General features: G+C 44.5%; 1 protein-coding gene across 3 annotated transcripts; it reads left to right on the forward strand.

Moving 5' to 3' along the window:
• The first annotated feature begins 2,912 nt into the window (after nt 1-2,912).
• On the forward strand, nt 2,913-27,709 carry CD2BP2 (CD2 cytoplasmic tail binding protein 2). 3 transcript variants are annotated; one of them, XM_081932000.1, is made up of 7 exons: nt 2,913-2,997; nt 12,808-12,902; nt 14,007-14,142; nt 22,632-22,789; nt 23,563-24,076; nt 25,035-25,153; nt 27,384-27,709. In XM_081932000.1, the coding sequence occupies exons 1-7, from the start codon at nt 2,928-2,930 to the stop codon at nt 27,492-27,494; spliced, it is 1,203 nt and encodes a 400-aa protein (XP_081788126.1). In that variant the 5' UTR covers nt 2,913-2,927; the 3' UTR covers nt 27,495-27,709. The 3 variants fall into 3 exon arrangements, with proteins under 3 accessions (XP_081788126.1, XP_081788127.1, XP_081788128.1); XM_081932001.1 differs by lacking the exon at nt 2,913-2,997 and adding an exon at nt 9,841-9,978 and having other exon boundaries at nt 12,821-12,902; XM_081932002.1 differs by lacking the exon at nt 2,913-2,997 and adding an exon at nt 9,859-9,978.
• Nucleotides 27,710-27,750: the final 41 nt, after the last annotated feature.

Consider the following 27,750-nt stretch of genomic DNA (forward strand, 5'->3'; position numbering starts at 1 on the left):
AATTGCCTGAGGGGAATTGACACTCTCCCATGGGATTAAAAGGGAGATATCACTCCTTAGGCTTTTTTTTTTGTCAGGGAGAAAAATCAACCTAGGAAAAGCTTTGTGTGGAGGAGTCAAGGAGATAGTTTCAATCTAATTCTGAATGGGACCTCTCTCTCTCTCTCTCTCTCTCTCTCCCTCCCTCCCTCTGTGTGTGTGTGTGTGTGTGTGTGTGTGTGTGTGTGTGTATGTGTGTGTGTGTGTGTGTAGCTGCTTCTACAATATAGAAAATATAGACATTTTGGACAAACTTTCCTCCCACTAGATAGAAATCTAAGGTATTCAGAACTTGCTATGCCATTCTCAAATACAATTCTTACATGAATACATTAAACTGATTACAATATAAATGAGACAGGAAAGTAAACCTTACAATGAATTTCTGTGAAGGAGACAAAGAAAAAAAAACTTTACAATCAATTTTCACCCTCCCCCTATAGTCTTTACAGCTGTCTTCTGGGAATTGAAGAGTCTTTTGGTCCTTACTTCATCTCAGGGTCCTTTTTCATGTCTGTTGGATGGCGTTAGGTTTGGCTTGCTGGTAAGAGTGGTCAGTCAGTCTTGGTAGTCTGTCCCAGGCTTGGCTAAGTTTTTTCCTCATGTCAGGTTTTATCAGGAGGCAATCACCAGCAGCCAATTCGAGAGTTATGGTTTGAGCTAGCAGTCCTTTGTTTCTGAGGTGAAGAAAAAAGAGGAGAGGCCAAGAATACAGTTCTTTACAGACATATCTTTAGTCTCATGTTGTGGAATCTCACCCATTCTGTCCAAGTGTGGAAATCCAGACATTATTTCAGAAGGCAGACGATGTAAATTTCATGGAACATGACATTCCCACTGCCTGTATGATTGAAATACTTTTGCAGTAAGATGAGTAAATTTCCAAAAGGGACAACAACTTGTTGCAAACAAACAAACAAACAAAATATCATAGGGTGGAACACCTTGACTCATACGCATTTAAAAATGCACTCAGGCGTAAAAGAGGGAGGGAAGAAGAACAACTTAAAAAAATTGCAATTAAAAAAAAGAGGTACTTTGAGTCAACACTCCAAAATATCAGATTCCATTCAGATGGAAGCAAATTCTCATTAAGTATGTTAAAACATTTACAAATGTAAGCAAAATATCTCAAAATCATTTCTTTTTATAGGTTTAATTAAGCCCTTTAAACCTCAAAAATTTCCAGAATAAAAAAAAATCAAAATTGTATTCAGAGCAGACAAAGAAATGTAACTGCATAACTTTTATATGCAGATGAAAGATCACAACAGTGAAAGGTAAAGGTACAGGAGCAGATCACCCATTTACTCCAAATTTCTCAGAAGAGAGAGAGAGAAAAAGTGGTTAAAGTGAGCAGAAAAACTTCAGCCCCTTTAATGACCCAAAAGGAAGGAGGGAAAGAAGGGGGGGGGGGATGCACAGAGTTATTCACAGGTATCACTGGGGGCATTTCATACACACACACTCATGGTAAAAATGAGCAGACACTTATTCTCCCCGCCTTTCCTGCTTCCCTCCAAAGAATGACCCAGAAGGAAGAGGTGGGGGGAATTCACGCAGGCAATCACAGGTCTCTAGATCCCTTCACTTATCACTCCCTGGGGCATTGGGGATGCACACTCACATTCATACTGCAATCAGACCTTCATGCTTGCTCATGCCAACCAATCATTATAAGTATTTCAGGGAGCTTTTTTACAAGCCAATGAGCTCCATTTTGTACTATTATTAGAGGATCTCACCCTCCCTTCACATTTGGAAATGGTAACACACATACGTATACACACATACCATTAAACAACCCTGCAACTTACTGTTTCTTTACATGAAAGGGAATCAAAGTAGATTCATACCAACTTTTACCATCAACATACTCATATTTGCACCGCAATCTTAATTTCACATACAAAAATCCCATTTCATTCTTTCTTCATGCAAAGCAGTTATTACAATTATTTCAGGGAGCTGTATATAAGTCAATGAGCTCCATTTTCTATTATTAAAGGATCTCAACTTCCCTCCAGGTCTGGAAATGATCACACACACACACACACATACATGCACAAATACCATGGAACAACACTTTCAGGCCTGGGGGAGGTCCTGTCCCTTTAAATCTTCAATTTTCTTTCCTTGGGGAACATGTGGCTCATTCTCCAAGCATGGGAAAACCCAGAGAGCAGTTGAAATCCTAACTACCCACCCCTTCCCCACAGCTTCAAGCCCAAGCTTACTTATTTTGCCAACTGGTCAAACGTATCACAATCAATTCAATGCCATTCAATTCTACATGTTATTAGTATAGATGCACACCTAAGAATTTTTTTAACAGACATTACATCAAATTAAATCCAATTACCTAGGTCTTCCCATTCAGACAGGCATTACCTTTTTATTACCTGCTAAATTTCTTACTTTTGCTTTTTACCCCATTGTTCTATCTCCTTAAGCACTAGATTGTTAATACCTGTCTCTGCCCTGGGGTGTTCTGTTTCTAATTTGGATCTGCCAGTGGGACGCTGGCTAATTTTTAAAGATCCAAATTCTTCTATCTTGATCTTGCAGCCAGCGCTGGCATATTTTTAAAGATCAAGATGTATAGAGACAATGTATAGAGATGTTTGTCCACACATTGTTTGCATTCGGCGAGGGTTCTAGGTTGGATCTCCCAGCACGCTGGCATATTTTTAAAGATCCAGCTGTATGGAGACTTTCATTAACACATCATTTGCATCTGGATGGGGCTCTTGAGCTCTACTTTTCTTTTTAAAGACAACTATTACTGCTGCAATAGCTTTTTAACGTATCCCTATGGACTCCTCAGTCACTTTGGGAAGCTCCCCCCCCCCATTTTTTTTAAGTGACAAAGGGACAAATTTTAGAAGATGGTCTGGGAGTTAGCCCACACACTTTCTGAATGTCTGGGCAACAAAGGAGATTGGAGAAAAAATCCAGGTAGAGTTCCTTTTCAGTTCATCTGATGGTGGCCAGAAAATCAGCAAATTTGTTGACAATATCTAAATCAAAACTGCCTTCTGGAGGCCAGGTTTTTACTTTAGGACCAATTGAGTAGGTTGGCCAGATAGATGTGCAAAGGGTTTTTACTCAGGTTGAAGGCTAACATCTAGTAGGAATTTCCTTCATCTCATACATGCACACACAAGGCAACACTCTCCTCCTCCCCCCAAAAAGGGGGAAAATCTATACTCACCTCGAAGAGTACAATTTTCCAGGGCTGAAAGACATGAGAACAAGGTATCCTCCCCCACAGAAAAGGCATTGTTGGAGGATTAGAGGTAAGGGAGGGGCGTGTGGGGGGGTAGATAGCTTGCAGGCAGAGTTTGAAAAATAAAACCATCAGTTACTAAACAGATAAACATTATGGAGATATCACAGATGAGAATGGGGTCTGGATTTACATGCTTCAGAAAAGAAATGAACAGGTAAAATCATTTAAACACACAATAAATGCAAGGATGAAACTTTTCTTGCAAATGAACTTAAAACATTTCCTGGGTTGTTACTTTAAGGTAAAGGGAAGGAAGGAAGGGAAAAAAAACTTCTCTTTACTCTGTTTCTGCTGGCCAAACAGACACAAAGTAAAGACTCCCCCCACCTTCACTCTGGGCCCAACAAACTGAGCGAAGGCAATTTCTGCCAGTTTACTCTTTTCTTTCATTGAACAATTTAAAATTCTTGTCTTTTGGATTGGAGACATCTTAGTTTCAATTACCTTGAGGGTGCACAAAGAGTTAGACACACGTTTACACAAGGACAAGGAGAAAATAAGAGTGGGGAGGGAAGAACTCTCAGATTTACGCATCCTAGTCATTCCCAGCACAAATCTGTTAAATTAGGGAAGGCACAAATCTTAACAAACAAAACCACGTGGTTGCATAGAAGACAGAGAAAGAGACAAACAGACAAGAGAAAAAAAAGAAACCCCAACATTTTCCCTTTTCTTTTAAGTACCTTTATCCAAATTAGTTTTCCTGTGTCATCTTTCAGCAAAGCCCATTTGCCACACAGTTTCCTTGCTCTCCATGCCAACCAAGATAGGCATGTGCCTGGCGTCCCAGGCTTCAAGGAAATCTCCAAGGAAAATTCCTGTTACCCACGAGCTAACGCTTCCCATGACCCTTTACATGTAGGGCTCACTTTGGCCTAGCCAGGTCACCCGCCGTAAGTTTTCGGAAGAAAAAAATTCCGGAAAGGACTTTGATTCCCTCAACGAAGTATTCGGCCCCTTTCCTCGTAGGGAATTCTGCTAAGGTTTTCCGGATCCAAAAAGGTGACCCGGGGAGGACCTCTGTCCCTCTGCAGTTAGTACCAGCACCTCCTTCTCTCTTTACGCACAATGAGCCTTTGCTTTTTTGCTTTCACAGGACAAAAGCAACAACAACAACAAAATTTTCATTCACTTTTCCATCCATTTTCACACACACTCTCCTTTCCTTAACAGAAGGTCCTGTGCTCTGGTCTGACCCTAATACTTTCCAGGCTCTCTTGGTAAAACACACAGAGGAACCAAGATCCAGCTGTGATTGGGAGAAAGATTTCATCACTCACTCACACACATGCAGGCATACACACATTTCCATGCTTTGCCATGCTTTAAAATTAAACTTTAGAGAATTAAAATTTAGAGGTTTTCACCTTCTTTCCAGGCAGCCTTTGAGCTGAAACTCAAAATCCCTTTAAAACCTAGATCCAAATGGTTAAGGCCAAGATAAAGTCCACCCACAGACTCAATGGGGTTTGTGCTGGCATGGGAGGCTTACCTGGGCCATATCCATTGGTTAGGCTAGCTTGGAGTCCCTTCGTGGTCGCCAATTGTTGAAAGAAATGTCCTTCTGGGTTCGGCTCCAAGTGGGGAAAAAGACACTGGAGACATGGAGGCTGCTTGGAAAGATGGTTTTAATGGTGGACAGGACCACATGGATTGAGTCCTGAACAGAAAAGGTGATCACATGCTTCAATGTTGGGAAGGCGAGAAGGAAGAGAAGCTGAGTCCCTGGTTTTATAAATAAATAAATAAATAAATAATAAATAAATATTTATTTCTTAGCCGCACCCTCTCCCGAAGGACTCGGGGTGGTGTACAATGAAACATATGAAATAAATATGTGGACAAAACAAACATATAACAGAGACATATACCGAGACATACACAAGGAGGAGGTCGGCTGATGAATAAAAAACAATTAGAATACAGTGATTAAAAAACCCCTAAATAATTAAATATAATTAAAATACCCAATTAAAAACCCGTCAGGAGCGATATGGTTAGATCAAAGTTGAGCCAGGCCAGCTACTTGGAATAGGTGGGTCTTAAGCTTAATACGAAAGGAGCGGAGGTCAGAGGTATTCCTAATATCCGGAGGGAGGTCATTCCACAGGGCTGGGCCCGCCACAGAGAAGGCTCTACTCCTAGGCGCCGCCCCCCGACACTGTCTAGTGGACGGCACCTGGAGGAGGCCCTCTCTGTGCGAGCGGATTGGTCGCAGGGATGTATGGGGCAGAATACGATCCCGCAAGTAACTAGGTCCTGAGCCATGGAGCGCTTTAAAGATTGTTATCAAAACCTTGAAACGCACCCGATAGACCACAGGAAGCCAGTGCAGCTCGCGCAGGAACGGTGTCACATGGGAGTACCTAGTACTCCCCATAATTACCCGCGCGGCTGCGTTCTGGACCAACTGTAGCCTCCGGGTGCATTTCAAGGGAAGCCCCATGTAGAGAGCGTTACAGTAGTCCAAGCGAGACGTCACCAGCGCATGAGTGACTGTGCGTAAGGCGTCCCGGTCCAGTAGCGGGCGCAATTGGCGCACCAGGCAAACCTGGTGGAACGCCCCCCTTGCCACGGCTGTCACATGGTCATCCATGGACAGCTGGGCATCCAGGAGGACGCCCAAATTGCGCACCTGCTCCACGGGGGCAAGTTGAATGCCCCCAATGGCCAATGATGGAGTTAATTGGCTGAACCGGGGAGCTGGTACCCACAGCCACTCCATCTTGGAGGGGTTGAGCTTGAGTCGGTTGTCATCCATCCAGATCCGTACGGCTTCCACACACCGGGACATCACTTCGATGGCCTCATTGGGGTGGTTCGGGGTGGAAAAGTACAGCTGAGTATCATCAGCGTACAGGTGGTATCCCACCCCGAAACCACGGATGATCTCACCCAGCGGCTTCATATATGTGTTGAACAGGAATGGCGAGAGGACCGACCCCTGTGGCACCCCACAAGTAAGGGGGCGTAGGGTCGACCTCTCTTCTCCTGCCAACACACGCTGCATCCGGCCAGAAAGGTAGGAGCCGAACCACCGCAAAACGGTGCCCCGGACCCCCAACCCCTCCAGCCGGCACAGCAGGATACCATGATCGATGGTATCAAAAGCCGCCGAGAGGTCTAATAGGACCAGGATAGAGGAACAACCTCTATCTCTGGCCCTCCAGAGATCATCCACCAACGCGACCAAGGCCGTCTCCGTGCTGTGACCGGGGCGGAAGCCGGACTGGCGCGGGTCTAGATAATCATTTTCCTCCAGATGACGTGGAAACTGGTAGGCCACCACACTCTCTACAACCTTCGCCAAAAAGGGAAGGTTGGAGACAGGACGATAATTGGCCAGCTCCAAAGGGTCCAGGGAAGGCTTCTTGAGCAAGGGTCTCACCACCGCCTCTTTCAAGGCGGCCGGGAGAGACCCCTCGCTCAACGAAGCATTCACTAGGCCCAGGAGCCAGTCTCGTGTAACCTCCCAGGATGCCAGTACAAGCCAGGAGGGGCACGGGTCCAATAAACATGTGGTGGGTCGCAGTTGTCCACGCATTCTGTCCAAATCCTCGATGGCAACCAAGTCAAACTCCTCCCAGATCGATTCCTCAAGACTCGCCATGGACGTCTCCATTGGACCACTGACAGGGACCCAATCCCTCCGGATTTGAGCGATTTTATCCTGCAGATATTTACCAAATTCCTCTGCCCTGCCCTGTAGAGGGGCCTCCCGCGGCCTCTGAAACAAGAGGGAGCGGGACACCCGAAACAGGGCGGCAGGGCGGTTCTCCGCGGATGCAATGAGAGTGGCACAATATTGGCGTTTGGCCACTCTCAATGCCACAAGGTACGTCCTTAAATGGGCTCGTGCCTGTGTTCGATCAAATTCGGAGTGAGAGGATCTCCAACGACTCTCTAGACGTCTCTTGCGGCATTTCATCACCCTTAGTTCCTCAGTAAACCAAGGGGCCAGGGTGGATCGTTGCCGCCGGAGAGGCCGCAAAGGCGCCACCCGGTTCAAGGCCCCGGTAGTCGCATTATTCCACGCGATCACCAGGTCCTCTACCCGGGGGCGGGTCAAGGTTACAGGAGGTGGCCCAAGCTCCGTCTGGAACCTATCAGGTTCCATCAGGCGCCTGGGGCGGAACCATCTGGTACTTTCCGGTTCCGCCTCCCCGCAGCGGGAGGTAGCACCAGGGAAGTCAAGACGAAGGAGTGAGTGATCTGACCATGACAGGGGAGTGATGGTTAAGTCCCCTCCTCCCAGATCACTCAGCCACTGGCCAGAGACAAAAACAAGGTCCAGAGTGTGTCCTCCCTCATGTGTCGGGCCCTGAATCATTTGAGTCAGAGGGGGTTCGGGAGTTCATGGCTGTCATGGAAGCCATGAACTCCCGAACCCCCTCTGATGCTTCTCCCATCGATGGCAGGTTAAAATCCCCCATCACTAAAAGTTTGGGGGTCTCAACCGTCACCGATGCGATCAGCTCGAGGAGTTCGGGCAGGGCCGCTGATGTATAGCGAGGAGCCAGGTATACTATCAGCAGGCCCAACTGTCTCCCAGGGCCCCATTTCACAACAAGGGATTCACATCCGGACGTCTGTGGCACAGTAGACTCCCTCGGCTCTAAGTCCTCCCGAATAATTACTGCCACCCCACCGCCCCTTCCCTGGGCCCGGGGCTGGTGAAATGCTAGGTAGCCTGGTGGGCACATTTCCACGAGGGGAAGACCTCCCTCGTGGCCCAACCAGGTCTCCGTTATTCCCGCGAGGTCCGGCTCCCCCTCTAAAATTAGATCGTAAATGAGGGGGGCCTTGTTAACAACGGACCTCGCATTGCATAACAACAGCCTCAGGCCTTGGGTCTGTAACTCTTGACCACCTAGAACGCATGGGTTGGTACAAGCGACCGGGTGTAACCAGCAACCACGGTCTCCCAACCGACTGTAAGTTCTTAATCTGTCCTCGTATCTGCCCCTCCCTGCGACCGTTGGAATTAAAGAGCCCTGTATAGGAATGATATCCTCCCCCTCCTCCTCCCTTCCGCTCCTTCTGCTCGCGACCACACCTGGAGGCCCGGCTCTCACATCGCTCCTGATCTGACCCACCCACCCCACAACCCCTGAGCCCCCACCCCTACAAATTTTTAAAAAACAACTAACTAAAAAACCCCTAAGTCTCCGCTTCCTCCACTCTCTGCCCTCTCTGGCCTTTGATCTTGCATTCTGATCGGTTGTCAGACTCCCATGGGGTCGTGCAGGGGCAACTATCTAGGCTGTGTTTTGAATCCAGGTATGGTTGAGTTCTCAGATGCCATGTGGGGGAGTTAGGTAAAGGGCCAATATTATCCTGCCTTAATCCCATCACTCTGGAGCTGAAGGGGAGAACTCTTTATTATGTAAAGTGAACTAGCTCAGGCTTTAATGGCTCATCGATAAAGGGGGATGGGCAGGAAGCTACAAGGAGCTATCCTCTCTTTATAAAACATGTTTCTTCCTTTTCACATCCAGGGAAATGTAATATTCTGCCTTTTCAATATTTCCTAGGATATTTCATTTTTCTGGGAGGGGGCTGGGTGATAACTTTCCACACTTGAAAACAATATATTGGAAAGGCAAAAAAAAAGTGCCCCCCCACCCCAACAATAATTTCCTTATTGTTGCCACACACAAAAACCTTATCAAATTGCTTGGAGCCAAGATTGAATCAAGGAAGTTTCCCTAAGGGAATAAAATGGTTTTATAAAGAGCTATGAAGATTCATTCAATTCCAGATTTTGTGTACAGGTTTTTTTTTGTGTAGAAAGAGGCATTCAGTTAACTCAGAAACAGGGTTAAGTTAATGTAGGCTATTCTTGTCTTTTTGGTTGTGCCAAAGGTGCTTTTTCAAAAGGAAACTGGACTTTTGTTTTTTCTTTAAGACATTTCGCTTCTCATCCAAAAAGCTGAAGCCTATTTCTCCTTATTTAGAGTTTAATTAATATAGATTTCCTTTGGCCATGGAGTTTTTAATCTACCAATTAGAATTGATGGTCAGCCCATCTTTTAACAAAGCTGTTTATTTAAAACATTAACAACGCCGCCCATCTTTCAAACAACTCTGGGAGGCTCCCAGACGGGATTTCTTTACATTTATTTAGCTGCTCTTGGAACAGTAGCAACGCTTAACCGCAACGACTAGCCCACGCGCGTTCATTACACGTCCGTCATTGCGCAATTACAGAGTCAGAAAAGGGCGGGAAAAAGTCAGCGAGGGCTGAAAATATAAATATACCATTCCCGCTAACAGAAGCTCAAGAAAAGGCGAAACAATTATCGATCAGATTTATTTTTTAAAAAAATCCTCCTCCATCCATCCCGGCATTTTATCAAAAGAGAAAAAAATTGGCCCGCTGCAGCTGTCGTCACCGGCCTCAGCACACGCAGCGCTTTTTTCCAGTTTTGCCCTCATTTTCCTTCGGCCGAGCTGGGCGGTTGAAGTCACGGGTTGCCAGAAACAATGTCACTTCCTGTGCGCCAAGTTGGGTTGTGGAGGGGGAAAAAAGATAATATGTCTCTAGCTATGGCGTCATATCCTGCTCGAATGGCAGCAGGAGTCTGATGTCGATTCCTGCGCAGCGCTGCTGGGAGGCTTCGGGTGCTGTGGTTGCAGCCGCCTAGGTACGACCCGGGTCGTTTGTCCGGGGATGGGATGGTGCAAATCCGCCTATTCTAATTTAGGGGTCTCGCGGGGCCCCCTTAGAGAGTCAGAGGAATGGGGCACTCCCGAGGTTCCCAAATGAGTGTCCAGGTCGCCTCCTGAATTGACTTCAGACTTGGCTGCTTTGGGGCAGACTTGATTAGATGCATGAGAAAAATCTTGGGGATCCCCCTTGGCTTCCATACTTTTTATTGGGGTGTGGGTGTGGGGGTCGATAGGCATCCCTTACATCCAATTCCCCAGGATGCCCAATTGAAAAAGGAGTGGGTGGGCTTCGGTTGAAATGAATGGAGATTGTTGTGGAGTTCAGGAAGTGAAGTCTGTAGAGATTCCCAGTCTCCAGATCATGGTTGTCCCAAAGGTACTTTTTCAGGAGGCGGCTGGACTTTGTTTTTCTCTTTTGAAGACGTTTCACTTCTCATCCAAGAAGTTTTTAAAGTTCTGACTGGATGGTGGGGAATGGAAGGATTTATATTCCTTGCAGACAGCTGGTAATCTGTATCCTTTTGGAGCAGTGGTTCCAAACCTTTTTTTGGCCCTGTCCTTCCTAAGCATCTTTAAAATCCTGAAAAAAAACCCACCCCCCACATATAATTCTTACTTTACTCAAAAAGTGAACTCTACTCACATGGAGGAGGAAGCCTAAAAGGCCATTAACTTGGTTTAAACAAGGTTCATATTACCCCCACTAAAAATCAAATTGCCCTCCATGTGGGGCCTGGGCCCCAGGTTGGGAACCACTGTTTTAGAGGGTCATTGAAGCACTTGCAGGTTTATCTGTCCTCAGTGTCACCTGAGTAGTGCTGCTGGTATTGCTTCAGGAAGAAAAGAAGACTTACTTTAAGAGATGGCAACAAAAGCCCTGGTTTTTGGAAATAATGGTTTTTCTTTCTATCTACCAAAGAAAGTGGAGAATGGTTGTCTGCAAACCGGGTTTAGCCTGGCGCAGGTGCCAAACAGAACTAGACACGAGAGGCGGTTCAAGAAACTTTTATTGAAGTACAGATAATCCTCGTCTTATAGCACTTCATTCAGTGACTGTTCAAAGGACCTAGTTACTTGCGGGATCGCATTCTGCCTCATACATCCCTGCGACCAATTCGCTCTCACAGAGAGGGACTCCTCCGGGTGCCGTCCACCAGGCAGTGTCAGGGGGCGGTGCCCAGGAGTAGGGCCTTCTCTGTGATGGGCCCAGCCCTCTGGAATGACCTCCCCCCAGATATCAGGATAACGACCGATCTCCGCTCCTTCCGCACGAAACTCAAGACCCACCTGTTCCAACTAGCTGGCCTGGGTTAACTAGAACCTCTAACCTCCCTGGCAATTTTAATACTGTAAATGTAAATTTTGGGTTTTTAAATTGTTTTAACTGTCTTAACTTATGGCTATTCATTTTAACTTAGTGGCTTGCACTTGCATTTGTATTGTTAAACATTGATGTTACCTCCTCCATGCCACACTTGTATATTTGATTTGATTGTACGTCGCCCCGAGTCCCTTTGCGGAGAGGGGGCGACTGATAAGTCGAATAAAATAATAAATAATAATAAATAATAAAGTTAACAGTGCTGAAAAAAGTGACATGCCTGTTTTTCATAGTTATGACCTTTGCAGCATTCCCCATGTGATCATCTGATCAAAATCCAAATGCTTGGCAACTGGTTCCTACTTATAACCGTTGCAGCATCCTGGGTCATTTGATCACTTTTTGCAATCTTCTGACAAGCAAAGTCCGTGGGGAAGCCATATTCACTTAACAAGTGGGTAACTAACATTAACTGCAGTGATTCACTTAATAACTGTAGAAAGAAAAATCTTAAAATGGAGCAAAACTCACTTAACAAATTCTTACTTAACAATAATACATTTTGGCTTCAATTGTGGCTGTAAGTTGAGGACTACCTGTACTTCAGTAAAAGGGGTTGAGAGCCCGAACTATATACGAATACAAATTTTATACAAATACAAATCTTATGATTAAGAAAGTTAGCATTCTAAAAATCATTCATTGGTTGCTTGACACATTTCTTTTGATTGGATTCTTGTACTTTACCCTCCTTCTTCATACATGTTTATGTAATGTATGAAAAAGGAGGGTAAAGCACAAAAATGTTTATGCTAATAAGCTTTCTTATCAAAAGGGATGTGTTTTTTATTATCATTATAAGCTACAGGTTACCAAAGTTTATGTCTATATGCCTCAGGCTAGCATCCTTCTAACAGCGCCCTTCTAACTTCAAACTTTCTTGTAACTTTCTTGTTGCTAGGCAGTAGTTGTCCCATCATTCGTTACTGGTCTTGTTATACTGTAATTTTCTGCCTCTGCAATTCCTTTAACAAACATTCCCAATTCTAAACTGAGACCTTCAGAATGCAGGATTATTTCTATTATAACATTTGGGAGTGTCTGACAGCTATTTGGAATAAAAGCGTTATGAGAGAGTATGCAGGATTGTTTTAAATTGTGCTTTTGGGGGCAGTGTTTTGGTTCTGAGAGTTTATCAGATTCTTCAGTTATATTAACCTATCGCTTCATTGATGCCAAAGGGTAGGCAATATGTATTGTGTGCATCTACCCTGGAATGGGTAGCAAATGCAGAGCTGACAGCTGCTTGTTTACAAACTTTCCCCAGAGGTGGTAGTGTACAGTAATGATAAGGTCCTTATCAACAGAGGAACCAGCATTCTGGTAAAGCTGGATATGAAGCTTATCAGAATTGCCAAGTTCATGTTTTGGAAGGTGGTCAGTTGTGTGTGAGTTTCTGAAGTCTCTCTGCTGTTGATCTAAGTTGCATTTTACAGGGTCATCATGTCAAAACGGAAGGTCACATTTGAAGACCAAGGCGATGATGATGAAGAGGAGATGACCCTCCCAAAGAAGAAGGTGAAATAAACCTTTATAGCACTTTGCCTAATCTGAGCTCTTCTCCCTGTTGTTGGTTAGAATTCCTATCAATGCTGGTCAATCTAGTGGTAGGAGCTCCTAGAAATTGTAGGACAAACCACCTGATGGAACCCAGGTTGAGGAAGGCTATTATTTAACCTGAGATCCAGAAAATAAAGCTTAAGGGGAACTGGTCATAACAGTGGTTTTCAATTTAGCAACTTTAAGGTATAGATGGACTTCAACTCCCAGAATTCTCATGCTGTCTGGGGTATTCTGAAATGTGTGAAGTCCACACATCCTAAATGTCTGTGGAGATTTTCAGTCATCCAGGTCACAGTTGTGCTTTTTCAAGAGGCAACTGGACTTTCATGGAGGTTTTTTGAAGATGTTTCAGCTGAGCTGAAGAAGCTTCTTGGATCAGAAGCAAAACGTCTTCAAAGAAAAACAAGAAAGTCCAGTTGCCTCTTGAAAAAAAGCACCTTTGGGATACACATTCTAAAGTTACCATATTTGAAAAATACTGGACTGTGAAGTTGAAGTCTCTAACTACAGACTTAAATTCAGGTAGTCCTCGACTTACAACCACTTGTTTAATGACCCTGTGAATTTACAACAGCACTGAAAAAAAATGACATGATATTATTTTTCTCACTTATGACCATTGCAGCATCCCCATGGGCATATGATCAAAATTTGTATACCTGGCAACAGGTTCATATATATATATATATATATATGATGGTTGCTGCGTCCTGGGGGTCATGTTTTGCGACCTTCTGTCAAGCAAAGTCAATGGAGAACTCATTTAATAGCTATGCTACTAAGTAACAACTGCAGTGATTCACTTAACAACTGTGTCAACAGAAGTCATAAAAGGGGACAAAACTCACTTAACTGCCTCACTTAGCAACAGAACTGTTGGGCTCAATTGTGGTCATAAGTGGAGGGCCTCAAGTTATCCAGATAAAAATAGAGAAAGTTACAGGGAGTAATTTGCTAATTTGAAGAATTAGCTAATTTTCTAACTTGATTATTGGAGGAAAACACATAAACACTGTAGTTTCTTCAAATGCTGAACAATTAACTTCATCTCTTGAACAGCTGGTGGAACCTGCTATTGGAGGGCCAGGCAGCCGCTTTAAGGGCAAGCATTCATTGGACAGCGATGAGGAAGATGAGGAGGAGGATGAAGGACAGGGTAGTAAATATGACATCCTTGCATCAGACGATGTGGAAGGTAAGTAGGGAGCTGTAGTGATTATAGATTTCAATAATTGGAACTTCTACACTGTTTCTTCTCTCAGTTTAAAAAAAAAGTCAGTCCCCAAGATTGTGGACTTTTTTAGTGATAGTTAAGACACTCTGAATTATGTGATGATTTATCACATAATCTTCAATCTCAATACAAAAAATGTTTTCAGACTTTATAATTAAAGTAAAATGATAATTTTGGGGCAGGTTTCATACTTGCACTTTCTACCCCAATAATTTACTGTTTATTAACAGTGTTAAAAATAAGTTTAACTAATATTTTATTGATGTCAGGTCAATCAGAAATTACTGTATTTTTGGGAGTATAAGACGCACCAAGGTTTTCAAGAGGCAATTTTTTTAAAAAGTAGGTAGGTAGGTAGGTAGGTAGGTAGGTAGGTAGGGAGAGGGAGAGAGAGTGAGTAGGTAGGTAGATAGAGAGAGGGGAGAGAGAGAGAGAGAGAGAGAGAAAGAGAGAGAGAGAGGGAGAAGGTAGGTAGGGAGAGACAGTAGGTAGGTAGATAGAGGGAGAGAGAGAGAAATACAGTAGGTAGGGAGGGAGAGAGAGTAGGTAGGTAGGTAGATAGAGGTATACAGAGAGAGAGAAATAAAGTAGGGAGGGAGAGAGAGTAGGTAGGTAGATAGAGGGATACAGAGAAGAGAAATACAGTAGGTAGGTAGGGAGAGAGAGAGAGTAGGTAGGTAGGTAGAGGGATAGAGGGAGAAATACAGTAGGTAGGTAAGGAGAGACAGTAGGTAGGAAGGTAGATAGAGGGAGAGAGAGAGTGAGAGCGAGAGAAATACAATAGGTAGGGAGGGAGAGAGAGAGTAAGTAGGTAGGTAGGTAGAGGGGGTGACAGAAATACAGTAGGTAGGGATAGAGAGAGAGTAGATAGGTAGGGAGAGGGAGAGAGAGAGAGAAATATGGTAGGTAGGTAGGGAGAGAGAGTAGGTAGGTAGGTAGAGGGATAGAGAGAGAGAAATACAGTAGATAGGGAGAGAGAGTAGCTAGGTAGATGAAGAGAGAGGAAGACATACAGTAGAGAGGGAGGGAGAGAGAGAGAGTAGGTAGGAAGGTAGATAGAGGGATAGAGAAATACAGTAGGTAGATGGGGGGGAGAGAGTAGGTAGGTCGGTAGATAGAGGGAGAGAGAGAGAGGGAGAAATACAGTAGGTAGGTAGGGAAAGAGTAGGTAGGTAGATAGAGGTATAGAAGAGAGAAATACAATAGGTAGGGGGAGAGAGAGAGTATTTAGGTAGGTAGGTAGATGGATAGAGAGAGAAATACAGTAGGTAGGGAGGAAAGAGTAGGTAGGTAGGTAGATAAAGGGATATATATATAGAGAAATACAGTACGTAGGTAGGGTGAGAGAGTAGGTAGGTAGGTGGAGGGATAGAGAAAGAGAGAAATACAGTAGGTAGGTAGGAGAGAGAGTGAGTAGATAGGTAGGTATAGAGGGGTAGAGAGAGAGGGAGTAATACAGTAGGTAGGTAGGGAGAGAGGGAGGGTAGGTAGGTAGGTAGAGGGATAGAGAAAGAGAAAAATACAGTAGGTAGGTAGGGAGAGTAGGTAGATAGATAGGTAGATAGAGGGATAGAGAGATGGAGAAGTACAGTAGGTAGGTAGGGATAGTAGGTAGGTAGGTAGGTAGATGGGATAGAGAGAGAGGGAGAAATACAATAGGTAGGTAGGGAGAGTAGGTTGGGCGAGTAGGTAGATAGGTAGGTAGATAGAGGAATAGCGAGAAAGAGAGAAATACAGTAGGTAGGGAGAGAGAGTTGGTAGTAGGTAGGTAGGTTGTTAGAGGGATAGAGAGGGAGAAGTATTGTAAGTAGCTAGGGAGAGTAGGTAGGTAGATAGGGAGAGGGATAGAGAGGGAGAAATACAGAAAGTAGGTAGGGCTAGAGGGAAAGTAGGTAGGTAGATAGAGAGGGAGAAATAGAGTAGGTAGGGAGAGAGAGTTGGAAGATAGGTAGGTAGATAGAGGGATAGAGAGAGAAATACAGTAGGTAGGGGGAGAGAGTAAGTAGGTAGGTAGGTAGGTAGAGGGATAGAGAAAGAGAGAAATACAGTAGGTAGGTAGGGAGAGTGAGTGAGTAGATAGGTAGGTAGAAAGAGGGGTAGCGAGAAAGGGAGTAATACAGTAGGTAGGGAGAGAGAGTGTAGGTAGGTAGTTAGAGGGATAGAGAGAGGAAAAATACAGTAGGCAGGTAGGGAGAGTAGGTAGATAGGAGGTAGATAGAGGGATAGAGTGAGAGACAAATACAGTTGGTAGGGAGAGAGAGTCGGTAGGTAGGTCGGTAGGTTGGTAGATAGAGGGATAGAGGGATAGAGAGAGAGGGAGAAGTACTGTAAGTAGGTAGGGAGGGTAGGTAGGTAGGTAGAGGGATAGAGAGGGAGAAATACAGAAAGTAGGTAGGGCTAGAGAGTAGGTAGGTAGGTAGGTAGGTAGGTAGGTAGGTAGCTAGGTAGGTAGCTAAGTAGAGGGATAGAGAAAGAGAAATACAGTAGGTAGGTAGGAGAGAGAGTGAGTAGATAGGTAGGTATAGAGGGGTAGAGAGAGAGAGGGAGTAATACAGTAGGTAGGTAGGGAGAGAGGGAGGGTAGGTAGGTAGGTAGAGGGATAGAGAAAGAGAAAAATACAGTAGGTAGGTAGGGAGAGTAGGTAGATAGATAGGTAGATAGAGGGATAGAGAGATGGAGAAGTACAGTAGGTAGGTAGGGATAGTAGGTTGGTAGGTAGGTAGGTAGGTAGATGGGATAGAGAGAGAGGGAGAAATACAATAGGTAGATAAGGAGAGTAGGTAGGGAGAGTAGGTAGATAGGTAGGTAGATAGAGGAATAGCGAGAGAGAAATACAGTAGGTAGGGAGAGAGAGTTGGTAGTAGGTAGGTAGGTTGGTAGAGGGATAGAGAGGGAGAAGTATTGTAAGTAGCTAGGGAGAGTAGGTAGGTAGATAGGGAGAGGGATAGAGAGGGAGAAATACAGAAAGTAGGTAGGGCTAGAGGGTAGGTAGGTAGGTAGGTAGGTAGAGGGATAGAGAGGGAGAAATACAGAAAGTAGGTAGGGCTAGAGGGTAGGTAGGTAGGTAGGTAGGTGGTAGAGGGATAGAGAGAACGAGAAATACAGAAGGTAGGTAGGGCGAGAGGGAAAGTAGGTAGGTAGATAGAGAGAGAGGGAGAAATAGAGTAGGTAGGGAGAGAGAGTTGGAAGATAGGTAGGTAGATAGAGGGATAGAGAGAGAAATACAGTAGGTAGGGGGAGAGAGTAAGTAGGTAGGTAGGTAGGTAGGTAGGTAGGTAGGTAGGTAGGTAGGTAGGTAGGTAGAGGGATAGAGAAAGAAATACAGTAGGTAGGTAGGGAGAGTGAGTGAGTAGATAGGTAGGTATATAGAGGGGTAGCGAGAGAGGGAGTAATACAGTAGGTAGGGAGAGAGAGTGTAGTTAGGTAGAGGGATAGAGAAAGAGAGAAATACAGTAGGTAGGTAGGGAGAGTAGGTAGATAGGTAGGTAGATAGAGGGATAGAGAGAGGGAAAAATACAGTAGGCAGGTAGGGAGAGTAGGTAGATAGGAGGTAGATAGAGGGATAGAGTGAGAGAGAGAAATACAGTAGGTAGGTAGGGAGAGTAGGTAGATAGGTAGGTAGATAGAGGGATAGAGAGGGAAAAATACAGTAGGCAGGTAGGGAGAGTAGGTAGATAGGAGGTAGATAGAGGGATAGAGTGAGAGACAAATACAGTAGGTAGGGAGAGAGTCGGTAGGTAGGTCGGTAGGTTGGTAGATAGAGGAATAGAGAGAGAGGGAGAAGTACTGTAAGTAGGTAGGGAGGGTAGGTAGGTAGGTAGAGGGATAGAGAGGGAGAAATACAGAAAGTAGGTAGGGCTAGAGAGTTGGTAGGTAGGGAGGTAGGTAGGTAGAGGGATAGTGAGAGAGAGAAATACAAAAGGTAGGTAGGGCGAGAGGGTAGGTAGGTAGGTAGATCGGTAGAGGGATAGAGAGAGAAATACAGTAGGTATGTAGGGATATAGGGAAAGTAGGTAGGTAGATAGAGAGGGATAAATAGAGTAGGTAGGGAGAGAGTTGGAAGAGGAAGGTAGAGGGATAGAGAGAGAAATACAGTAGGTAGGTAGGGAGAGTAGGTAGGTAGGTAGGTAAGTAAGTAGTGGGATAGAGAAAGAGAGAAATACAGTAGGTAGGTATGGAGAGTAGGTAGATAGGTAGGTAGATGGGGATAGAGAGAGGGAAAAATACAGTAGGTAGGTAGGTAGGTAGGTAGAGGGATAGAGAGAGAGAGGGAGAAATCCAGTAGGTAGGTAGGGAGAGTTGGTAGATAGGTATATAGAAGGGTAGAGAGTGTGGGAGTAATACAGTAGATCGGGAGAGAGAGTGTTGGTAGGTAGGTAGGTAGAGGGATAGAGAAAGAGAGAAATACAGTAGGTAGGTAGGGAGAGAGGGAAAATAGGTAGGTAGAGAGAGAGAGAGAGAAATACAGTAGGTAGGGAGAGGGGGTAGGTGGATAGGTAGGTAGGTTGGTAGGTAGGTAGAGGGATAGAGAAAGAGAGAAATGCAGTAGGTAGAGAGAGAGAGAGAGTGAGTAGATAGGTAGGTATATAGAGGGGTAGAGAGAGAGGGAGTAATACAGTAGGTAGGTAGGGAGAGTAGGTAGGTATAGAGAAAGAGAGAAATACAGTAGGTAGGTAGGGAGAGAGGGAGGGTAGGTAGGTAGATAGAGAGGGAGAAATACAATAGGTAGGTAGGGAGAGTAGGTAGGTAGGTAGGTAGGTAGGTAGGTAGGTAGGTAGGTAGAGGGATAGAGAAGAGAAAATACAGTACGTAGGTAGGGAGAGTAGGTAGATAGGTAGGTAGGTAGATAGAGGGATAGAGAGAGGGAGAAATGCAATAGGTAGGTAGGGAGAGTAGGTAGGGAGAGTAGGTAGATAGGTAGGTAGAGAGAGAGAGAGAAATACAGTAGGTAGGGAGAGAGAGTTGGTAGGTAGGTAGAGGGATAGAGAGAGAAATACTGTAGGTAGGTAGGGAGAGTGAGTGAGTAGGTAGGTAGGTAGGGTAGAGTGACGGAGACAGTAGGTCGGTAGGGAGAGTAGGTAGGTAGTTAGGTAGAGGGATAGAGAGAGAGGGAGAATTACAGTAGGTAGGTAGGGAGATAGGGAGAGTAGGGAGATAGGTAGGTAGATAGAAGGATAGAGAGGGAGAAATACAATTGGTAGGTAGGGAGTAGGTAGGTAGGTAGGTAAGTAGTGGGATAGAGAAAGAGAGAAATACAGTAGGTAGGGAGGGAGAGTAGGTAGGTAGGTAAGTAAGTAGAGGGATAGAGAAGGAGAGAAATACAGTAGGTAGGTATGGAGAGTAGGTAGATAGGTAGGTAGGTAGAGTGATAAAGAGAGGGAAAAATACAGTAGGTAGGTAGGGAGAGTAGGTACGTAGGTAGGTAGATAGAGGGATAGAGAGAGAGGGAGAAATCCAGTAGGTAGGTGGGGAGAGTAGGTAGATAGGTAGGGTAGATAGAGGGATAGAGAGAGAGAGAGAGACAAATACAGTAGGTAGGGAGAGGGTTGGTAGGTAGGTCGGTAGGTTGGTAGATAGAGGGATAGAGAGAGGGGGAGAAATACTGTAAGTAGGTAGGGCGGGTAGGTAGGTAGGTAGGTAGAGGGATAGAGAGAGAGGGGAGAAATACAGAAAGTAGCTAGGGCTAGAGAGTAGGTAGGTAGGTATGCAGGTAGGTAGGTAAGTAGGTAGGTAGAGGGATGGAGAGAGAGAAAGAAATACAGAAGGTAGGTAGGTCGAGAGGGTTGGTAGGTAGATAGGTAGAGAAATAGAGAGAGAAATACTGTAGTAGGTAGGGAGAGTGAGTAGGTAGGTAGGTAGGTATACAGAGGGGTAGAGTGACGGAGTAATACAGTAGGTAGGTAGGGAGAGTAGGTAGGTAGGTAGGGAGAGGGATAGAGAGAGAGGGAGAATTACAGTAGGTAGGGAGGGAGAGAGGGTGAGTAGGTAGATAGGTAGGTAGATAGAGGGGTAGAGAGAGAGGGAGTATACAGTAGGTAGGTAGGGAGAGTAGGTAGGTAGGTAGGTAGATAGAAGGATAGAGAGAGGGAGAAATGCAATAGGTAGGTAGGGAGAGTAGGTAGATAGGTAGGTAGATAGAGGGATAGAGAGAGAGAAATACAGTAGATAGGTAGGTAAGTAGGGAGAGTAGGTAGGTAGGTAGGTAGGTAGATAGATAGATAGAGGGATAGAGAGAGAGGAGAAATATAATAGGTAGGTAGTGAGAGTAGGTTGGTAGGTAGGTAGGTAGGTAGGTAGAGGGATAGAGAGAGGGGGAGAAATACAGAAAGTAGCTAGGGCTAGAGAGTAGGTAGGTAGGTAGAGGGATAGAGAGAGAGAGGGAAATACAGAAGGTAGGTAGGGCGAGAGGGTAGGTAGGTACGTAGATCGGTAGAGGGATAGAGAGAGAAATACAGTAGGTAGGTAGGGAGAGTGAGTGAGTAGGTAGGTAGGTAGGTATATAGAGGGGTAGAGTGACGGAGTAATACAGTAGGTAGGGAGGGAGAGTAGGTAGGTAGGGAGAGGGATAGAGAGAGGGAGAAATACAGTAGATAGGTAGGGAGAGTAGGTAGGTAGGTAGATAGAAAGATAGAGAGGGAGAAATACAGAAAGTAGGTAGAGCTAGTGAGTAGGTAGGAGGTAGGTAGGTAGGTCGAGGGATAGAGAGAGAGGGAAATACAGAAGGTAGCTAGGGCGAGAGGGTAGATAGGTAGGTAGGTAGGTAGGTAGGTAGGTAGGTAGAGGGATAGAGAGAGAAATACAGTAGGTAGGTAGGGAGAGAGGGAGAGTAGGTAGGTAGGTAGGTAGAGAGATAGGGAGAGAAATACAGTAGGTAGGGAGAGAAAGTGAGTAGGTTGGTAGGTAGGTATATAGAGGGGTAGAGTGAGAGGGAGTAATACAGTCGGTAGGTAGGGAGAGTAGGTAGGTAGGTAGCTAGATAGAGGAATAGAGAGAGAGGAAGAAATACAGTAAGTAGGTAGGGAGAGAGAGTAGGTAGGTAGGTAGGTAAAGGGATAGAGACAGAGAAATACAGTTGGTATGTAGGGAGAGATTGAGTAGGTAGGTAGGTACGTATATAGAGGGGTAGAGAGAGAGGGAGTAATACAGTATGTACGTAGGGAGAGTAGGTAGGTAGGTAGGTAGGTAGAGAGGGAGAAATACAGTAGGTAGGGGGAGAGGGAGGGTAGGTAGGTAGGTAGAGGGATAGAGAGAGGAAGATATACAGTAGGTAGGTAGGGAGAGAGGGAGTGTAGGTAGGTAGATAGAGGGATAGAGAGAGAAATACAGTAGGTAGGTAGGGAGAGAGAGTAGGATAGAGAGAGGGGGGGAGGGTAGGTAGGTAGGTTGATAGAAGGATAGAGAGTGAGAGGGAGAAATACAGTAGGTAGGTAGGGAGAGAGGGAGAGTAGGTAGGGAGGTAGGGAGATAGAGGGATATATATATATAGAGAGAAAAATACAGTAGGTGGGTAGGGAGAGAGAGTAGGTAGGTAGGTAGAGGGATAGAGAGAGAAATACAGTAGGTAGGTAGGGAGAGAGAGTGAGTAGGTAGGTATATAGAGGGATAGAGAGAGAGGGAGAAATACAGTAGGTATGTTGGGCGAGAGGGAGAGTAGGTAGGTAGATAGAGGGATAGAGAGAGGGGGAGAAATACAGTAGATAGGTAGGGAGAGAGCGTGAGTAGGTAGGTAGGTAGGTAGGTAAATAGAGGGATAGAGAGAGAGGGAGAAATACAGTAGGTAGGTAGGTAGGTAGGTAGGTAGGTAGGTAGAGAGAGTAGGTAGGTAGATGTTTCCAGGTATATTTCTCCATGTCCTGGAGAAGGAAATCACTGACAACCTGCAGCACCTAAGACTTATTTCTGCTGGCACAGCACTGGATCAATCTAATTTTCATCAATGACTCTAACTAAAGAACTTTCCAAAAGGGGGGAAAAAGTTGTTGCACTCTGCAAACTTCCCTAAAAGCGGCCCATTTTTCACAAAAACGGGTCTGTTTTTTTCCAAAAAAAAGGCATGCATAGCCTTGGGGGGGTGGGGGGGGGCTTGCAAAGTGCCCCTGGGGGGAGGCAAAACAAGCAAAAAATGGCCCGTTTTTTTGCGAATATGGGACTTTTTTGTCAAAAAAATTGCATGCATAAGAGGAGGCTTATAGAGTGCTGTTGGGGGCTGGGGGGTGGGGCAAAACCCCACCCCTTTTTTGTTCATTTCTGCCCTCCCCAGACCCCCAGGAGCTCTCTGAAAGCCTTCATAGGGTATGCACAGCCATTTTTGTAAAGGGGGCGGGGCTTTGGGAGGCAAAAGATGCTGTATTCGATGTATAAGACACACCCAGATTTTCAACCTCTTTTCTGAGGAAAAAAGGTGCGTCTTATACTCCGAAAAATATGATAATTTCTCGTTATCTTTTTAGGGCAGGAATCTGCCACTATTGACTATGAAGATGGTATCCGGATCACCCCTTTCAATTTGCAAGAGGAAATGGAGGAAGGTCATTTTGATTCAGAAGGCAACTATTTCTTGAAAAAAGAGGCAGTGATTCGGGACAATTGGTTGGATAACATAGATTGGGTAAGTCTTTTCAGGTAGACTTGAAGACAACGTGTTCTCCCTCCCTCCCTCCCTCCCTCCCTCCCTCCCTCCCTCCCTCCCTCCCTATATATATACATACATGCATACATACATACATACAAACACACACACATGCAGAGAGAGAGAGGGTGGTGGTATTCGACCAGTTCAAACCAGTTCGCCTGAACCGGTAGCGCAAATCATGGGTGGTCCCGCCCACCGGCCCTGGATCTATGGCATCCAATTTAGGCCCTTTTTTAGCCAAAAGCACATTCATGGAAGGCTGAGATCATGCGCTCACATTTGCAAACCGGTAGGGAAGGTAAGTGAATACCACCGGTGTGTATTTATATAGCTTGATTTTCCTCCAGCTGCTAAAGTCTCACAGCTGCTATGAAAAAAGTGTGCATATACATTATTTGAAGTAAATGTAGGGGAGTTTCAGGAGTGTAAAAGGAAATAACACGGACAAGCCATATAATTCTCTACCATCCACTCCATAATGATTATCAGTTTAAGCCAATGTTTCTCAACCTTGGCAACTTTAAGATGTGTGGACTTCAATTCCCAGAATTCCCCAGCTTCTCCTACATAGTACTCTTCCACCAATAAAATTGAGACCAATATTGGTGGTAAGTGTGCTTGCAAAACCTGGAAATGATTGCAAAGATAGATCAGCCATTTACGTTCTTGTTCTGGACCTAAAATTCATTTTAATCCATAATACATCACTTTTATTTTACCTAATTTATCCTTTTCTGTTTTTTTACTAGGTCAAGATAAAGGAACAGCCTCCCGGCCAGAAGAAACCACTCGATTCTGCAGATAACGACGAAGAAGATGAAGATGATGAAGATCTTGAGGTGGGCCGAACACCTCTGGAGAAGAAGGAACTCCTGGAAAGAATGGTAGACTTAATGTTACCTGGTGAGACAGTAGCTAGAGCCATTCAAAGGTTTGGAGACAAGGGTGGCCCGAGAAGTAGTGGACGTCAGCGGAAGTCCTGGACCCGCCTCAAAGTAGATGAAGTTGATCCAGCTGAGGAAGATGATCTCCAGAAGTCAGGGTCACCTGAGCGGAAAGAGCAGCTGGAACAGCTGTCAGGGCTGGCTGACCAAATGGTTGCGCGAGGCGTCTATGAGATCTATCAGGAAACCCGGGAGAAGCTGGCCGTGAGACTCCGGGCATTACAGCACCCTCCTGCTGCACCTTCCTCTGGTGAGCCAGAACTCGACATGTTCGCTGAGGAGATCGACGAAGCCAAACTAGGAGAGAAGACATCAGCAGGTGAGTGTGCTTGGGGAACTGAGGGCTACAGGTGTTCCAGGATTGGAAACATACAGTCAAGATGGTTTGCTGAATTTTGTCATAGCGGGCGAAGGATCGCTTGTTGGGATGTTTTTCACTATGTCAAGGTCTCGGGAGGGAATCCCTCTCAAACTTGCAAAGCTAGGTGTCAAGAGATTATTTGGGGAAGCCTTGAAATATACAACCCCTCATCCAGAGGTGGCTTCCTACCGGTTCGGACCTGTTCGGTTGGATAAGTCGTAATCTGGCCTGCCACGCCCCTGAACTGGCTCTCTTGGTGGCACCATCTTGTTTTTAGCTTCTGCACATGCGCAAAAGCATTTTTTAAAAGTATTGCAAATGCCCGCATAGCGTCTATCAAGTGCGCGCACAGCACGTCCCTGAGCGAACTGGCAGTAGCAGCAGCTGGAAGCCACCTCTGCCCTCATCTAACACGCTCAACAATCCTTAACTCATTATATGTCAACCTTGGGGACTTTAAGAAGTGTGAGCTTGCACCGAAAGTAGTAATGAAATTATATCTAGACTATATATCATAATATATAAGCTGATTGAAAAAAAATTTTTAGAATTAATATGCTGATTTTATATGATCATGTATTAATGTTTTATACTTAGATGTATCTTATGAGTTTGGAGGGAGGGGGCGCCTGCCACACTTGCAACTGCCAAAATTTGTATACCATTCCACCTACCCTTTTCCTTATAAATGTTTTAAAAAACCAATAAAATTTTCTGAGAAAAAAAAAAGAAGAAGTGTGAGCTTGCTGGAGCTTTCTGGGAGTTGAAATCCACACATCTTAAAAGTTCCCAAGGTTGAGAAAAACTGCCTTAACTGCATGATGTTCTATTGGGGTGGTGGTGGTGTTAAGCGTCTTTTATTAGGGAGTTTTTAGGAAAAATTCTTCTGACATATGTGCTTATTATTCAACAACAGGAAGTCAGGCACGTGGGGAGACTGACGACAACACACTCTCTGAGGTGATGTGGGAATATAAATGGGAAAACACAAACACATCTGAACTTTACGGACCTTTCAGCAGCTCTCAGATGCAGGTAATAGGCCAAAAGAGGGTAGATGAACTTCTTGTACGCTTCCTCACTTTGTGTCCATTTCTCTCTATCTATTCATTATCCTAGTAATGTCCTTTTCCCCTCATTGGTACAGATATCCTTTTCCCTTCTCCATTATCTCATTTATCTTTCTTTTTTTCTGCGTGACTTTTTAAAAAATGCAATTCTATTCATTTTGATGGCCATCTATTTAGTGTTGCTGGTTTTTTGATTTTGCAATCTACATATACAAAAATGGCTGTGTGTGTGTGTGTATGTTCCAACATAACTTTGGAACTGCTCGAGCAATTTCAACCAAACTTGGTATACAGATGATTTAGTCTCTGGAGACAAATTATGTTGGGGTAAGACACCATTAACACCCCTCAGGGGGGGTGTTCTGTTAAGATACAGCATGTTGTGCCTTAAAATGGCTTCTGTACTGCTGTAAAATGGCTTCTACTGTCCAGCGCAGTGGAGTTGCCATGGTAACGGCTTCACGGTACTCTACAAGGGGGCTCCCCTCTTGGAGGAAAATACAACATTAGAAATTATGTTTGGTCTGGACATTTCCCCCCTATAAATAAATACCCAGGCAATATCGGCTAGTTGTATATACATCCTGGCTTACGTTGAATACTGGTAGTCCTTGGCTTACAACAGTTCACTTAATGACTGTTCAAAGTTACAACAGAACTGAAAAAAAGTGACTAATGACCTTCCCCATGATCATGTGTTCAAAATCCAGTCACTTGGCAACTGACTCACATGTATGACAATTGAATTGTCCCGTGGTCATGTGATCCCCTTTGCGATCTTCTGACAAGCAAAGTCAATGGAGAAGCCAGGTTCACTTAACAACCATGTTAGGCATTCAGCAACTGCAGTGATTCACTTAACAAACGTGGCAAGAAAAGTCTTAAAACTCATTTAACAAATTTCTCACTTAACAGAAATGTTGGGCTCAATTGTGGCCGTATGTTGAGGATTATCTGTACTGGTGGAAGGAGGTTTCTGTTGGTGCACCTTATTTTGACCAATAGTGAGAAGGAAAGCTAGGCAGATTGCATCAGAGGGATTTTCAATCACGTGTCACATTATATTGTTATGTTGGTTATAACTTAATTTCCTTGGTCAGAATTTTTTTCCTGGACAAGATGGTGCTTGAGAATTAATTTTGACTGATACAGCATCACTGCTCCCAAATCCATACTAACATACCCAACGTGCATCTTTTAGAATCTCTTCTTTTCCTGACATCCTGTGAATGATGATTCTTTTATTAGACTTCAGATTAACTAACCTAAACCAAGGGCAGCATATTGGGCAGTCTTGAATATAGAATCAGAAATGATGTGTGGAAACAAAAGTTACTTATGTTCTTTTCTTTAACCAAAGTAGTCAATTTTGCCATTTCAGCCAACCGCATCAATGTCTGCAACCATTCGTCCATAGTAGGAATCGTTCTTCGTTCTTGACGTGGAAAATAATGAAACATTGATTTGGGGTTTTACCGAGTAGATTGATAGATCTTTACAGAAATGGCTTGTTCATAATTATTATGAAAAAGCAAAAAAAAGTTGTGATTTGATGCTAATGCCTTATTTTACTGTATTATACTTATTTTACTCTCTACTGTAATAGAGAGTCGGAAGTCAATGCTTCTTTTTCAATTTTTCTTATCTTCCTTCACTTCTCTTTCCGCTTCCCCCCTGCCCATTGCTTTTCTATTTACTTTTGCATTTTGTATTTTACAACATTTTGTAACTCAATAAAACTGTTAAAACTAGAATCAGAAATGATGTGCAGCATTCAGTTTCCTTGCAACACCAGATTCAATGATAAATGATCTTCTACTCTCTTATTAGCAAAACATGTGCAATTAATACAGTTTGGTTTCTTCTAATATGGTCCTATCAGATACCATATTGCCTGAGTGCATTTCGGAATGGCCCTTTTAGTAACGCTGCCAGTTAAGCGTTCGACTTTGGTTGGTTGCCTCTTCTGTGAGATACTGTGCCAGATGGTTCTGTTTTCTTTCATGAATGGAGATGAATAGATGAATCCCAGGATAATAATATGGATCAGCCCTTGGGACCTGAGGTTTAGCCTTCCGAGCTTTCCCGACTCATGCTGGAGCCCCATCCTCAGGGAACGTCTCTCTGTTTCCTTTCCTTCTTTTCCCTGCCATCCTTCTCTCTTCTCTTTCAAATTCTTTTTTCTGTCTCTTCAGGACTGGGTATCCCAAGGCTATTTCCCTGATGGGGTTTACTGCCGGAAGGCGGATAATTCCGAGGGCCAGTTCTACAATTCCAGGCGGATTGATTTTGATCTCTACATATGATCGGAACCCACCTCCGGTCCTGCCGAGCACGACAGGATGAGTTCAACCCATCGACAGACTGAAAGAGCTTGCCAGACTTTGGGGTGGGGTGAGGGCAAGGGGGCGATATGTGTGCGCGTGTGTGCGTGGGTGCATTTGCCGAGGGGAAGAGCGGGTTCACATTTAAATCCAAGGATGTTTGGTATTTTGTGAAAAATAAAATAACCTTAAATTGGTTTGGATAGTCAGTTCTTTCTATTTTCCTGCTGGCTACTAC

The sequence above is a fragment of the Natrix helvetica genome (genome assembly GCF_964273705.1).
Source record: "Natrix helvetica genome assembly, chromosome: Z".
NCBI classification, from domain to species: Eukaryota; Metazoa; Chordata; class Lepidosauria; order Squamata; family Natricidae; genus Natrix; species Natrix helvetica.

What these genes read in the sequence shown, in the direction of transcription:
- CD2BP2 (XM_081932000.1), top strand. Translation starts at nt 2,928, where the DNA reads ATGGTCTGGGAGTTAGCCCACACACTTTCTGAATGTCTGGGCAACAAA. An exon ending in TGACCCTCCCAAAGAAGAAG is followed by an intron (nt 12,903 to 14,006) that starts GTGAAATAAACC and finishes TCTCTTGAACAG; the next exon opens with CTGGTGGAACCTGCTATTGG. An exon ending in AGGAGAGAAGACATCAGCAG is followed by an intron (nt 24,077 to 25,034) that starts GTGAGTGTGCTT and finishes ATTCAACAACAG; the next exon opens with GAAGTCAGGCACGTGGGGAG.